General features: G+C 43.2%; 1 protein-coding gene across 7 annotated transcripts in view; it reads left to right on the top strand.

Moving 5' to 3' along the window:
• The window catches only part of LAMA1 (laminin subunit alpha 1), a 160,460-nt gene that overhangs the window by 117,116 nt on the left and 28,922 nt on the right, over positions 1–14,422 (top strand). For 5 of the 7 annotated variants that reach the window (XR_014139702.1, XR_014139701.1, XM_081801584.1 and 2 more), the window contains exons 37-45: positions 2,839–3,049; positions 3,244–3,360; positions 3,464–3,627; positions 5,480–5,615; positions 6,341–6,434; positions 8,026–8,142; positions 9,827–10,009; positions 10,654–10,808; positions 12,248–12,391. Coding sequence is in view for 5 of the 7 variants with exons in the window: in XM_081801584.1 (XP_081657710.1) it covers positions 2,839–3,049; positions 3,244–3,360; positions 3,464–3,627; positions 5,480–5,615; positions 6,341–6,434; positions 8,026–8,142; positions 9,827–10,009; positions 10,654–10,808; positions 12,248–12,391 (1,321 nt within the window). In the remaining 2 variants the exon portion in view is untranslated. The remainder of the gene's footprint in view (positions 1–2,838; positions 3,050–3,243; positions 3,361–3,463; positions 3,628–5,479; positions 5,616–6,340; positions 6,435–8,025; positions 8,143–9,826; positions 10,010–10,653; positions 10,809–12,247; positions 12,392–14,422) is intronic. The other 2 variants (XM_081801582.1, XM_081801583.1) reach the window with 2 other exon arrangements.

The raw sequence follows: 14,422 nt of genomic DNA, 5'->3' as shown, positions 1-14,422 counted from the left end.
AAGAGTTCATCTATAATTTTACCCATTTATCCAAGATTCTGCATATGTGTGAAATTATTTAAGGTCTATTAAATTGATTTTTACATCCTGCATCCTATACCATGTCAACACATGATATAGAAAAGAAACACATGAATTTTTTAGTGAGTTTGACAGATTGAAAGACAATGTCATTGGTTTTTTTTATTAGGGGACAGTATTTACCATACATGTGAATAAAAACATTTAAATTTAATCATTGTTCACTTTGTTATAAGTTCCTAAGTTAACATGTCCTTTATTAATTAATTAGAGAAGCTTGGGAAATTTTTTCTTTGAATATATAATATGGCTTTTTTTATCCTAAAGAATTATTATATTGTCCAAATTTTATTTTTTTTTAAAGATTTTATTTATTTATTTGAGAGAGAGAATGAGAGACAGAGAGCACGAGAGGGAAGAGGGCAGAGGGGGAAGCAGACCCCCCGCCGAGCAGGGAGCCCGATGTGGGACTCGATCCCGGGACTCCAGGATCATGACCTGAGCCGAAGGCAGTCGCTTAACCAACTGAGCCACCCAGGCACCCCTATATTGTCCAAATTTTAAAGAAAAGCCTTAAAAATCTGAATGTACTAAATATATTAAATTGATTATATTATTTGTAAAAAAAAAATTTAAGAGTTTAAAATGTGTTCTCTGGCCTCTTCTTCCTATTTTTCATAGATAATCCCTGTGTATTTATGCTATTTCAAATTTCACAGATTATTTTAGGAATTATGTATCTGCTTTATTATAACTCTTAGAAAACTGGTCATTTACCCTGAAGTATGGCATTCTTATAGGTGAGAATATTTATCACACCTTGCAATTGCTTATCATGCTTGTATTGGTGTCCCCAAGACCATGCCCGCATTCAGAGTTTCCCTAGGACCTTCAGGACTCCTGGCCAAGATTTCTTAGGTGATGTATTAAGGATGCACAGCTGGATACACAGGGAAGAAGACACAGCAGAGCCTGGAAGAATCCGTGCAGCATTCCCTAAGCTCTCTCGCCCTCATGAGGGGGTCACATCACACTCTGCCCCCAGCAAGGAAAATGCAGCACCGCATGTGTAATGTTTCTGCCCAGGGAAGGCCATTAGAAGTTCAGCATCCAAGGTGTTTATTGGTGGCTAGCCCCATATGCACCCTCCACCTAGCACAGACCAAATTCCAGACTCCGCGAAGGAAGGCAGGTGTTCAGCATAAACCACCTTGCTTGCACAAATGGTCGAGGCAGCGAGCCACCGTTATTGGCTAGGGAACAGTGGGGCCACTTGCAGACACCAGCCACGGCTGGCAAAAGAGGGCAGAATCCGGCTTGCTGCTTCCCTGCTGCACACCGTACCACTGACAGCACACTTTACTTCACCATCCGTGCCTGTGTCTCCCAGCTGTTTTCCACGCTGGGGTTCCTCAGACCTATCCAAAGCTGCCTCATTAAAGAAATGTGTCCTGGGCGCCTGGGGGACTCAGTTAAGCGTCTGTCTTCGGCTCAGGTCATGATCTCAGGGTCCTGGGATCGAGCCCCGTGTGGTCTGAGGTCCCCAGGTGCTGCTGAGGTTTTTTGTTTTTAATCTTCATTAAGTCATTGATGATTCTGTCATTGCCTGTGATCACAGGTTAGGTGGTAAAGCCACTTCATAGATGAAAAGTTGACCTCTGTTTTAAAATTTCTCAGATTCGGGGCACCTGGGTGGCTCAGTCGTTAGGTGTCTGCCTTCGGCTCAGGTCATGATCCCAGGGTCCTGGGATCGAGTCCCACATCGGGCTCCCTGCTCAGCGGGCAGCCTGCTTCTCCCTCTCCCACTCCCCCTGCTTGTGTTTCCTCTCTCGCTATGTCTCTGTCAAATAAATAAAATCTTTGAAAAAAAAAAAAATTTCTCAGATTCCTTGTTTAATGGTATGAAGGGATCCATGGTCAGACATCAGAAATATATTGGATTTACTTGTGTGTTTCCCATGTACTTCTAGTTCTTGTTGCCTGTATCCTAATTATGAGAAGTTGTAAGAATGTTTAAATAATTCCTGGTGATGTTCCAACGATGTCAGTGTTTAAGTATGTACCTTTGGAAAATGTTTTCTGTCTTAGGCCAGCGTTATGATGTCTGTGGAATCTGAGGGTGACTTACAAGGCATTTTCCATGAAATTTCAAAGTTTTCCTGACAAATTGAAGCAGGAAGTTAATTGGATGTATTCAACCCCTGTGAAGGTTTATAGTGTGAAAATTGTATTATTCTGTGTAACTTTAAATTCAAAATTGATTTAAACAAGCAATTTGATAGCATATTTGCAAAAGAATAGGAAAACATATCTTTTGATTTCCTAAAGCTTGCTCTTTCCAGTGGTACAAATTGGATCTTTCTGGCATTTGAATTTTCAGTTTTTATAAAATCTATTTTTTAACTAGCTGCAGAAAAACCTTTATGTCCTCTAAATACATTTATAACTTCATAGCAAATGAAGCAAATCACTGAATGGCCTCTTCCATTTCTTGCTGTACTGAAAAGCAAGATGGCAGTTATCATCCACAGACTGTGGTCCCAATTTTCTGCATCCCGACCCACAGAAATGATTTCTTTTAATTCCTTTACTAAAATATGTTAGGAAGTTTGTGAATAAAGATTGCTTGTGAAGGACAAAGTGTAAATAGACCATGCCTATAGTGGTCTTAGAAAAATTACTCCCTTTAAGAGGTAACGATGTGCCACTCATGATGGCAAGAAGACACAAGGGAGGGAAATGCAGTCTTTCGCTGTCTGTTCACCACAGGAGCGTTGTTGTTCAGTACTTACTACCTACACCATCTATATTTAACAGGGCTGCTGAAGCTTTATTGTCACAAATTCAGAAGAATTACCAGAAGCCACAGAGAGAGTTGGAGGTCTTAAAAGCAGCAGCAAGCAGCCTCCTCTCAAAACACACCAGTGAGCTGCAGACAGCGGGCGACCTCGCGAGGGAAGCTGAGGTGAAGGCCTGGGAGAGCGACCGCCTGGTGCACACTGCCCAGGCCAACCTGCAAGAATTCCGCGTGAGTCTTCAGAAGGATGGTCTGCTTCCTTCTCAGGGCTGGGAGCCCAGCTCCCCTATGTCAATAATACCATTTTTAGCTTCTTTTAAGATGAGCCCCAAGTTCTAACTGCAGCACATAGTGTCAGGTACTAACGTTCAGAAACTGGCTCGCTTTTTTTGAAGCATCCTCAAAGGTGATTCTTTTTGTCCCAGGAAAAGCAGCTACGTGTTCAAGAAGAGCAAAACTTGACCTCGACGCTAATTGCCAGAGGGAGAAGATTGCTAGAGGCTGTCCGTACCCGTGCAGCGGAGGAGCGGGATGCTCTGGCAGTAAGTTACAGCTCCGAGCGTCTTCACACGCCTTATACACATGTACACAGGTACACTGTTCAGTAGGTGCATATATACTCACAATCTGAATTTCTCCACATAGCAGTTAGAGCGTCACCGGGATGAGCTGCTTCTATGGACTGCCAAAATCAGGCACCACGTAGATGATCTGGTCATGCAGATGTCCAAAAGAAAAGCACTTGACCTTGTGTACAGAGCAGAGGACCATGCAGCTGAGCTCCAGAGACTAGCAGGTGCTCTGGACAGGTGAGAGCAGAACTTGCAGGAATCCCAGGGTGGGTGATCTGTGGAGCAAAGAGAGTAAGAATGGTCACTTTGATCACAGTGTTGAGTCACTCTTCTTTTGTCTACAAACGAAGACTCCTATTTTATTCATGGGGGAAGGAGGATTTTCTCCCATGTCTGGTAATGTAGTTATCCTTCCGCATATGATGGGGAAAATGCACACTGAACTGGATAGGAGGAAAACAAATATTATGATATCAAGACATTAAGGCCTTGTTAAGTAACTACTAAGTGCTCGGGGCTTTGTTAGGTTGGACAGAATGAAGACATTGATTTCTTTACAAATCTTGTCCTTCTGGAGCTTATGATTTGGCTGGCTTTATGCGTGGACGGAGGTTGTAGTTGCCCCAGCTGGAAGACGCCATCCCCTTTATTTTCTACTTCCTGAAGGTCTACTATTGTCTTATAGTTACCTTAACATATGTTTTTAGCATTTGTTAAATATGTCCTCAACTTGTGACAAAGCGCTTCTAAATGAGAAGCATGACTTGAGGACAGTGGTTCTCAAACTTGTCTGCACTTTGGAATAAACTGGGGAACTTCAAAAATACTGCTCTTGTCGCCTTGTCCTCCTCCCGCTCAAAGATTGTGACCCGGGCTTTGTCACATTTTTAAAGATCCCCATGTTATCTGATGTACAGCAAATGAAGGAACTAGTATTTCGGCCTTATCAGAGATTCACACAATATTGTGAGTTAATTGGTAAATTTATTTCTTAAAAACTTGTTACAATTATAGGCAGAAAAAGTCTGGACTCACTGGGTATCCGTGTGCTGCTCTGTGTTGGGAGGGAAAAATAAATATCTTTCCAATTTGAGGAATGCTGCCATAAAAGATTAGCTCACACAAGGAAAGCAATTAAAAACGATATAGGATAGAATGTTGCATAAATTATGTGTTGCATGGAGCATTACCACCTACACATGCTATAGGAATCCGTAATAGAAAATGGAATTAGATACTCAGCTTCTCTCTTTTCATCAGCTTTCATTATTTCCCAAAAGAGAAAAAAAATATATTCTGCCTACATACATAGCTAAGACAAAACCCATATTACCTAGTATGAATAGTAAGAGCAATGTGGTATGCTACACAAACTTAAATAACATTATTATCTTTTATCTATAAATCACCAAATTTTGCCAATCAAGTAGTAACTGCTGGTGCCTGGTTTGGGAATCACTCAACTCGATAACCTTGGGGAGAAAATGAAGTGAGTTACTCAACAGGCAAAGATATGTCAATTGTCAGATTTCATTTTCAAGATAGAGTGAGCTGGATGAAATTGCACCATTACCAGTTGGCAAGTTCATAAGTGATTTGCCCACTTGTAAGAGTTGAAGTTCAGATGATTCAAATATTATCTGATCTTCCTCCCAAACCTTTAGTGAATTTCATCAAATTGGTATATACGTTTTGAAGAACAAGATTCGGCATCCTTATATAAGCTTAAGGAAGCTTTTTGAAAATTAGCAAGTGCGCAGCAGGAGAGATTACAGCCCAGGCAGACGTGCAGTGGTACCCCAGACATATGTGGGGGGTCTGAAAGAAATGAAAGAATGTTAAGGGCAGCTGGTGGAAACTGATGGACGGTTAAAACCATAGGAAACAGCAGTAGCCCCTTCTTCGGGTGTTAATTAAACAGCACTTCTGAGTGTTCTCGTGACTGTAGCTACTGCTTTCCAAGATGACGGAATCCCTGTGTTGTTACTCCTTGAACTTTTCTAAGGGTGAGAAACCGGGAAGCTTTCAGGAATAGTGAGCAAGTTCCATTTAATTTGTGCCAACATCTGTAAACATGCTGCTTACACAGTGGCCTCGGCAGCGTTAGACACGTGTCCCCGAATGCCACCAGCGCAGCCCACGTCCATTCCAACATTCGGAGCCTGATTGAAGAATCAGAGAAAGTGGCAAAAGATGCTCTCGAGACAGTGACTACGGTGAGTCTGGTGAGAGCTGCCCCGGGGGCCACAGTGTGTGCCTTCCTTTTCTAGGCACTGTGGGAGGTTGTTCCAGAAGGTGCTGAGCAAAGACTCAGTGGCTTAAATTCATGCTTGTCAATATTCTCGTCTGGCGAGAGCTGTTTGGCTCTGTCATCATGTGATACAAGTTTTAATTTCTTAGGGTCACAGACACTTTCTTTTTTTTTTAAGATTTTATTTATTTATTAGAGAGCATGAGCCGGGTGAGGAGCAGAGGGAAAGGGAGACCCCTAACGCAGGGCTTGACCTGCGATCATGACCTGAGCCAAAGTCAGCCACTGAACCCACTGAGCCCCCCTGGCCCCCCTTAAGGTCATAAATACTTCTTTACGAAGACTAGGGACTGGTGATGTGGTAATGAGGAAAATCTCACAGTTTCTTATAATGAAAGGATAATGCTTCTTGATATCTACTTGAGACATCTTCTCTTTAGAGAAATCTTCACTTAATGTCTGGGTTTTGTCTTTATATATTTAAAAATGGTTTGTGTTCTTTCTCCTCAGCCATGAATTAGGACAATTTAAATTGTCCCTACCCATTACCTAGTGGACTCCCATGTTTGGAACTAGACCAGAGACTATTCTGATAGAATTGCTGTCCCCATCTTCAGCAGGAGTCCACCTGCCCCTCCTCCCACACCTGCTCCCCCCATCTCCCCGCCATTGTCATGTTTAAAGTGTCCTGTTTTCCAGTTCTCAGAATCCCTTGTTTCTAATGGGAAAGTGGCTCTCCAGCGCAGTTCCAGATTTCTAAAAGAAGGCAACAGCCTGAGCAGAAAGCATCAAGGTAAGTTTCTAGCTTGGACTGTATTGATAAGCAGAGTGAATAAGACTCTCTGAGCATACTGCTGGAACATTCTCCTTTCCTGGGGGAATCTGAACATGAACCCTTCTTTGTCACAATGACATTCCAATTTCCTGTCATAGAAACATCATATTTAAATTTTTATTTTTAAATTTTTATTTTAGTGACCTCTCTTAATATGCGGGCACCTCTAATCTTCCAAAGACTCATTGAGCCTTCTTTGGTACCTGAATCCTCCACACACGGTGTTAGCTCATGGGCTGTCAGTGTTTCGCAGTGTGTGTCAAGTTCTCTTTGGTTTCACATGCTCCCCTATTCATATCACACTGTTTCACAGTTTCTTGAAGAGTTGTATTATATGTGATGCATTTCTTTTGCCAATGTTGCCAAACAGGGCTAATATAATGTTAGACTCATGGTAACTTCTCATTAAATCATTATTGACTTAAATCATAATAGATTTATCAGTTTTTCAAGAAATCCCAATGCAGTGAGTTCTTCCTGAAGGGTTCAGTAAGCAATGATTTCACATGTGTAAGGGCTGTCCAGTAAACACAACACAAAATGGCAGCAGGAATCTGTGGTGTGAGAAAAACATACACTTTTCACCTTAATATATTCTAATCAAAAATATCAAGTCCCTTCCTGTAGGAGTAGACAGGGCTATAAACCAAGCTCACAACCCTCTAAGAACACTTCCATGCCTGTACTGGATCCTCCCATAGCTGTTTGAGCCAAGGGCCCAGATGTGTGCATAGTTTTTGTTCTCTGTGAGTGACACAATTTAAATTTTATGTCATCATCTTATGGAATAGAAAGTCCCTCACACTTGATCGTAAAGCAGATGAAACACAAATTCTAGCTCGGTGTTGATGGGCTGTGGTTTCAGCTTACACGGCGAAAGGTGTGTCAGAGGCCACCAAATAGTGAACTTTCTGGCAATTAAAATTTTAAAACCGTCGTGTTCATCAGATATTTTATCCATAATTCATTTTTTAACCGTGTGTCCAGCAGTGAGATGTGTGTATTATGAACAGAAATATTAAAAGTAAAAGCTCTGATCCCACAGCTTTGATCAGACTTGAAGGAGGCTGAGTTGAGCGCGTGTCCTGCCATGAGAGGATGGGGGAGGGGAGGGGCCCTGGCTGGGGAAGCGGGGCTGGGCACGGGGGAAGATTCCTGGGTAGGACAACCTTTGGGGTTTTACAACCCAGAGAAGAGGGGTGGACAAGATTTAGGTATAGGCAGGAAGTTAGTGAATGATTAAGACTGAGGGATTTAAACACAAGTGTTCACCTGAGCTCTAAATTAAATTGGACATGTGATTCAAGAAGAAATATTTGGGAGAAGGGCAACAAGTGAAATAGAAAAAATGATCAAGCAAGCTAAAAACACTCTTCATTTCTATAATGAGTGGTGCTAAGTCTTGTTGGAAAAATTTCAGTATTGGGGGGGGTGTCTGTAGAAAGCTGTTGATTCTGTAGATGGGTCAGAGTGATGAAGGAACCTGTTGCCTAAGCAACTTTTGAGTAGGTTATCCTCAAAGAGGACAATTTTCCCCCCCTTTAAATAGGTATCACATTGAAACTGAGTGAATTGAAAAATACAGCAAAGAGATTTCAAGGGAATGCTGATACAGTTACTAGGCGGACCAATGAATCACTCTTAATACTCAGAACAATTCCTGGAGGTAAGTGGAAAGGGGGTTCTTGATTTAATTAATGTTTGCTCATTGTAAAGCCATTACACAGGAGCGGAAGGAAGTCCTGCTGCGAGTCTGATTAATAGCCCTTGCTCAAAATCGAGACCAAGATGGATAGAGTTTTTACTCGCAGAGGAGTATGATTTGGACGTGAAGATAACTATTTTTTAAGTAACTCCAGAACACCTGCATTGGAATGCTAGAATCCTATTCTGAAAGGCAGAACCTTGGGAGACTTGATGCTACCCCATGAATTACTTTCTTTTAAAATGCCTTGACACAACCCTTCATTCGAAGATGTCAGCAAGAAGCTGAATGTTCCCGTCTTAAGGGAAAATGCTAGTATATTATAAATGGGGACAATTAAAGAACTCTTGCTTGGTGATCTTCCTTCATGAGGCAATATAAAGCATTCTAAAATAAGTTCAGAAATCACTTTAATATTGATGGGTTGGAAATGTACTATTCATTACAATCTGAAATAGGATAACTATTTTAAAGTATAATACAAATGAGTCCAGCTGCACTGCATCATTTACATCCCCTCGACCTTCTCTTCTTTTCTTAATAAGCCTTACAAGATGCCCTAACAACTCCAGAGTTCTTTCTGTGGATTCACTGGTGAACATGGAAACCACTGTAGGGGAGCTGGGCTTGGGGCACTTTGGACTAACTTCTAACCTTAAATCATGGGCACATTTTCTGACCTGGAAGTTTCTTTTCTTTCTTTTTTTTTTAAGGACACATGATATATGTTGGTTAAATACTTAAAAGTACCTTTTCAGGGGCGCCTGCGTGGCTCAGTCAGTTAAGCATCTGACTCTTGATTTTGGCTCAGGTCATGATCTCAGGATTTTGAGATCGAGCCCCATGTCGGGCTCCATACTGGGCATGGAGCCTGCTTAAGATTCTCTCTACTCCTCCCCCCACAACCTACCCTCCAAAAAACAAACAAACAAACAAAACACCTTTTTATTTGGAAGTAATTTCAAACTTGCAGAAAAGTTGCTGCAAGAGTAAAAAGAAACCTGTAGACTCTTTATCCAGCTTCTTCTAGCGTTTGTTTTTGTCCTGTTTGTGATTGGATATTTTAAACATGAATAGTAGTGCCTTTAAAAAAAAAAAAGCATCACCCAGATTTTCTAAAATAACTGAATTCCACTTTATCCATAGTGACCATTTAGTCTTTATTCTGTTCTGTCTAGCAGTCAGCTGACATTGTGGGCAAATACCACTTCCTCTAGCCTACAACATGCCCATCCTACCTACAAATTTAAATTCCCCAACCTTCTTATCCACACATGGACTGATTTGAATAAGGTATTTAATGAATATGAGAAGGGAGTGATAGAAGGGAGACCAAATAAAGAAGTTTAGCTTATTAACATCTAAGACCCTGAGAACATGGCGATTAGCAGTTGATCTCACTAAGTATTGAAATTTCAATACAGAGGATTGTTACCAAAACTATTTCATTTGTCCCTAAGAGGGAGCAGTAAGGCATAGGACATGCAGTCTTACTACTGCCATTAAAAGCCAAAAGCCCCATTTTGTGCTCAGCAGCCCATAAGAAATACTGTACATGTTTCCATGAGGAGTTACATTTATTGTGGTTTATGGTTTCCCCATATATGATCACAGGGGTGCATGCTTGCATTTAAATTTATTTCAGGTGCCAGAGACAGAGGAACCAAAGTCAAAGAGCTGGCCACATCTGCAAATCAGAGTGCAGCAAGCACTCTAAAGAATGTCGTGGGATTGAGCCAGAAGCTGCTGAATACATCCACTGACCTGTCCAGGGTTAACGCCACCTTACGAGAAACTAACAGACTTCTACAGGACTCCTCAATGACCGGTACGTCCCGGTCTCCCTTCCCAGTGGGAAAGTCTGCGTTGTGAGATTTTCAACTGACCTGGTATACCATGGGGTCTTGTTGACAAACAGCATCCCTAAGGAATAAAAATGCACTGATGTCGAGATTTGCATTTATAAAACAAGAGAAGGGCCTTGGGTAGGGCATGCTGCTGGCGCATTCTTCATATACAGTTGACCCTTGAACAACATCGGTTTTGACGGCACAGGTCCACTATACAGATTTTTTTCGATAAATATAATACAGAAAATATATTTTCTTTATGATTTTCTTAATAACATTTTCTTTTTTCTAGCTTTCTTCATTGTAAGAATAGAGTATATAATGCATGTCACTTACAAACCGTGTTAATTGACTATTTACGTTGTTGGTAAGGCTTCCAGCCAACAGTAGGCTATTCCTAGTGAAGTTTTGGGGGAGTCAGAAGTTACATGCAGCATTGCGACTGCATGGGGGTTGAGCACCCCCACCCCTGAGTTGTTCAAGGGTCAACTGTACTTACCAAAATTTCAAGGATCTGATCATTAGGATATTATATTTTATTCAGTGCATTGGTAATAATAAATAATTCACTTCTCTTGTTTCCTCCCTGCTGCCATCTTTCTTGCCACCTGATACTTGGTAGCTCTGCTAGCTGGAAGAAGAGTGAAAGATGCAGAAACACAAGCCAGCCTTTTATTTGATCGGTTGAAGCCTCTGAAGATATTAGAAGAGAACCTGAACAGAAACCTATCAGAAATCAAACTGCTTATCAGCCAGGCCCGCAAGCAAGCAGCTTCTGTGAGTGTGGGCTCCTGTGGCGCTCGGGAGCTCGGCCCTCCCACAGCGGGGCTCTCGGTAACTCCCGGTCTCAGGGGGCTCCTATAGAGGGGACTGTCATGCCGGCCCCTGGACCTCTACTGAGTCAGCTCTTATCTCCCGCATTTCTCACAGCCTTGTCTACAGTACATTTAAATCTGTGTTAAGTATATTTACTTTGTGTGTGTGTGTGTGTGTGTAGCCACTTACGACTTTTATTTATGGTGCCTATGCTTTGTCTAGAAAATACCTTCTCTCCTGCCCCGGACAGTATATTTAAGTATACTTAAGTAGTCTCATTTTCTTTGTTTTTTGCTTCATTCAACCTGTTTCCGAATGTTAGCGAAGAGGTCTCATGTCTTTATGGAGATTTATAATTGTAGCCTAGACTCATCAGTCCACAACTATTAGCTCAGCTGCTGTAGAGCTCGTGGTCTAAGTGTTTACATCTAAGTCTCCTTGGCCGAGTACGGCATTATTGCCAGCATTTTACCAACCCAGTGTCAGTAATCCAAGTGTTCTTCAGAATGTGTGCGCATCGTCCAGGAGTCTGGATACACAAATGCTCACAAATCCAGGTCACTAAATGCATCAAACAGTTGCCAGCTGGAAAAGTACAAGCTTGAGAAAATGTTTACGACCATCCATAGCGCATGGCATTGGTCGTGCTCTAAAGGGGAGGCATTTCAGGGAAATAATACTTTCAAGAGAATATGCCGTTGACACGCTGCTGGGGATTTATAGAGGACAGATGTGACCTCTGGTCTCATGTTCATCTGCCTGAACCCTGCTAGCTAAGAAAAAGCAGTTCTGGAGCCCTCCACTCCCCCTCCCCCGAGTGGCCTCAATATTGGAAAATGGCTGTCAGTTGCCATGAGTTTGGTTTCAGTGAAAGTCACCAAATAAACGTAAGCCCCACAGACGTTTCTAAATGCTCTGATTAATACAAACGTATAATCTTTAAAGCTAATGTAAGAAATATATGCAACTACTTAGAGAAACGTGTAGTAAGTGCAAAAGTTGCTCTATAAATATTTCCTGGATGTATAAATAGATTATCCCTTCAGGTATTTGACACATGATCATCAAATATCCTTCCTGTGTCAGATGTAAAGATTCCAGGGTGATCTGGATAAGCTCCTGGTCTTAAGGAATTAAGTCTCACATGAGCGAGACCGTTTCCTATGTAAAATACTCTTAAAACTTCAAGACTGACTTTTTCGTATTTAAGTAGTTCACCAAATAAAATAATTTTCATCACCGCCTGATCTCATGTTATGAAACACAAAGCATTATGCATCCTCAGGAGAGGAAACCTGCCTACCAGTGAAAATTGGTTCCGGAACAGTACTTTTGACCTCCTGGCGTGCTGCCAACGTGTGTCACTGAGTGATTAGGACACTTTCTCTTTCCTTTCACAGATTAAAGTTGCCGTGTCTGCAGACAGAGATTGTATCCGGGCCTACCAGCCTCGGATTTCTTCTGCTAACTATAACACCTTAAGGCTAAGTGTTAAGACAAGTGAACCTGATAACCTTCTCTTCTACCTCGGGAGCAGCACCAATGTGAGTATGGACTGTAGAAAGCAACAATGACTCTCTTCTGAGCGTGTTATAGTTTCTGAATTGGCAGGGGTTTTTTGATGGAGGAAAAAAAAAGAGGGCCTTGGTGAAATCACTAATCCTTCTAAGGGAACTAAGCTTTTGCTAAACTAGTGGCATTAGATTAGAAACACACAGTCCCAAACTGAATGCCTGTGAGGAGGACCGAGCTATTGAGGAGAGGGTCTTCCCTCTGCCATCTTAATTGCTAGCTGTGGGGTAGCCTTTCCTAATGTCTTCTGCAGACTCTTCAGCCCCCGAGTGTAGCCATGGGTGTGTAAAGTGGATCTCGGTGGTGGTTATCAGGAGTGGAGGTGTGCACTTTAATGGGCGTATCAGAATTATCCAGCTTCACTGAGGCTCCTCCACCCAATGAGATTCTGGTGGTTCCCAGAGGGGCAAGTCCCCTGTGGAAACCACTGATTCCTTTGGCTGCCAGTGGGAATGGGTCAGAACCCTTGGGGGTGTGAGAGCAGAAAATATTAACAAGCACAAATTCTGAAACGTCTTCTTGGGAGCTAAGGCGCAGAACACACGCAACTCCCTGATGTGGGATCTCATGGCTCCTGCCTTATTACGTATTTCACGTTCACTCACTGCATTCTCAGACTGGGCAAACAAGTCCAGTAAACAAGTCCTATTCCCTGATGACCCCCAGTAAGTGTTCCTGGGGAACTTCCTGGAAGGCACTAATATCCAACAATGGCTTAATGGTCTCTAGTACTGAGGCATGCTCCAGCTCCAGGGAGGGGAGCATTTAAAGACAAAAGACAGTTTTTTGTTTTTTAAGAATAGAGAAAATGGGGGAGGGGGGAAAGATGGCAGAGGAGTAGGGAACCCTATTTCAACTGGTCCCCGGAATTGAGCTGGATATCTACCAGACCACTCTGAGCACCCACGAAACCAGCCTGAGATGTAAGAGGATCTGGATCTCTACAAACAGAATATCGCAGGCAGTTGGTTTTGAGGTACGAAGCGGAGAGCCGTGATCCTGTGGGCAGATATCAGAGGATAAATGGCGGCGGGAGGGTGCCTGGACGTGGGGATCCTACACCGCCGGTGAGTGACAGCCTTGCGCTGCGGACGGGGCACAGACTTGCAGACCAGTAGTGTCGGGAAAGAACTTTAGGGCAGCCCCCGGGGTGGAAAACCAGACCGGCAGGGTCGCGCGCACGGGAACTGCAGCCTCCGAGACGGAAACCCGGTGCGCCGGGGTCGTGCTGGTGAACTGCAACCCCCGGGGGTGGAAACCCCAAGCAGCGGAGTCACGCGCGACGCGACGAATTGGGAGCAGCTGGCAGTTTTAGAAGCACAAAGGGCAGAGACGTGCCCGACCTGGAGGCGGGACTGGGAGCGCTGCGGAGGGGCGCACAACACAGGACGCTGCAGTTTATAGCAGCACGGACAGAAACGGAGACGGTGTGGCCTGGAGAGCTCACTGAAGAACAGACTGAGGTCTCTCTGCTCTGAGGCAGAGGGTTGGAAACGGTCTCTTCTGCTCTGACTCGCGGAAGAGACGTGGAAAGCCGCCAGGGAAAGGCGCCAGAGAACAAAAACCCCAGAGACTGATTCCCGCTGAGCCCATCCCCCGCCACAGGGGTGCAGGGCAACTCCGCCCAAACAGGGTTGCCTGAGTAACAGCGTGGCAGGCCCCTCTCGCAGAAGACAGGCTGAGAAAACAAGAGGCCAGCAACCCTAAGGTCCCAAGAAAACAGGTGCCTCTTGCTTGGGTTCTGGTCAATAATTTGGACTCTATACATTCCCTCAAACACCCATCAACAGAATGACTAGGAGGAGGAGCCCCCAAAACAGAAAAGACTCAGAGATTATGACTTATGCGCAGATTTACAAATGGATGCAGATATAACCAAGATGTTGGAGATGGAATTCAGGCTAGCAATTGTGAAGACAATGGCTAGAATGGAGAAATCAATTCATGGCAACATAGAGTCTCTAAAGGCAGAAATAAAAGGTGAATTGGCAGAACTTAAAAAT

The sequence above is a fragment of the Leptonychotes weddellii genome, chromosome 13 (assembly GCF_054177405.1).
Source record: "Leptonychotes weddellii isolate Sample4059 chromosome 13, ASM5417740v2, whole genome shotgun sequence".
Taxonomy (NCBI): Eukaryota; Metazoa; Chordata; class Mammalia; order Carnivora; family Phocidae; genus Leptonychotes; species Leptonychotes weddellii.
The sequence above is the reverse complement of the archived record's forward strand: the minus strand, read 5'-3'. Positions and strand labels throughout refer to the sequence as shown.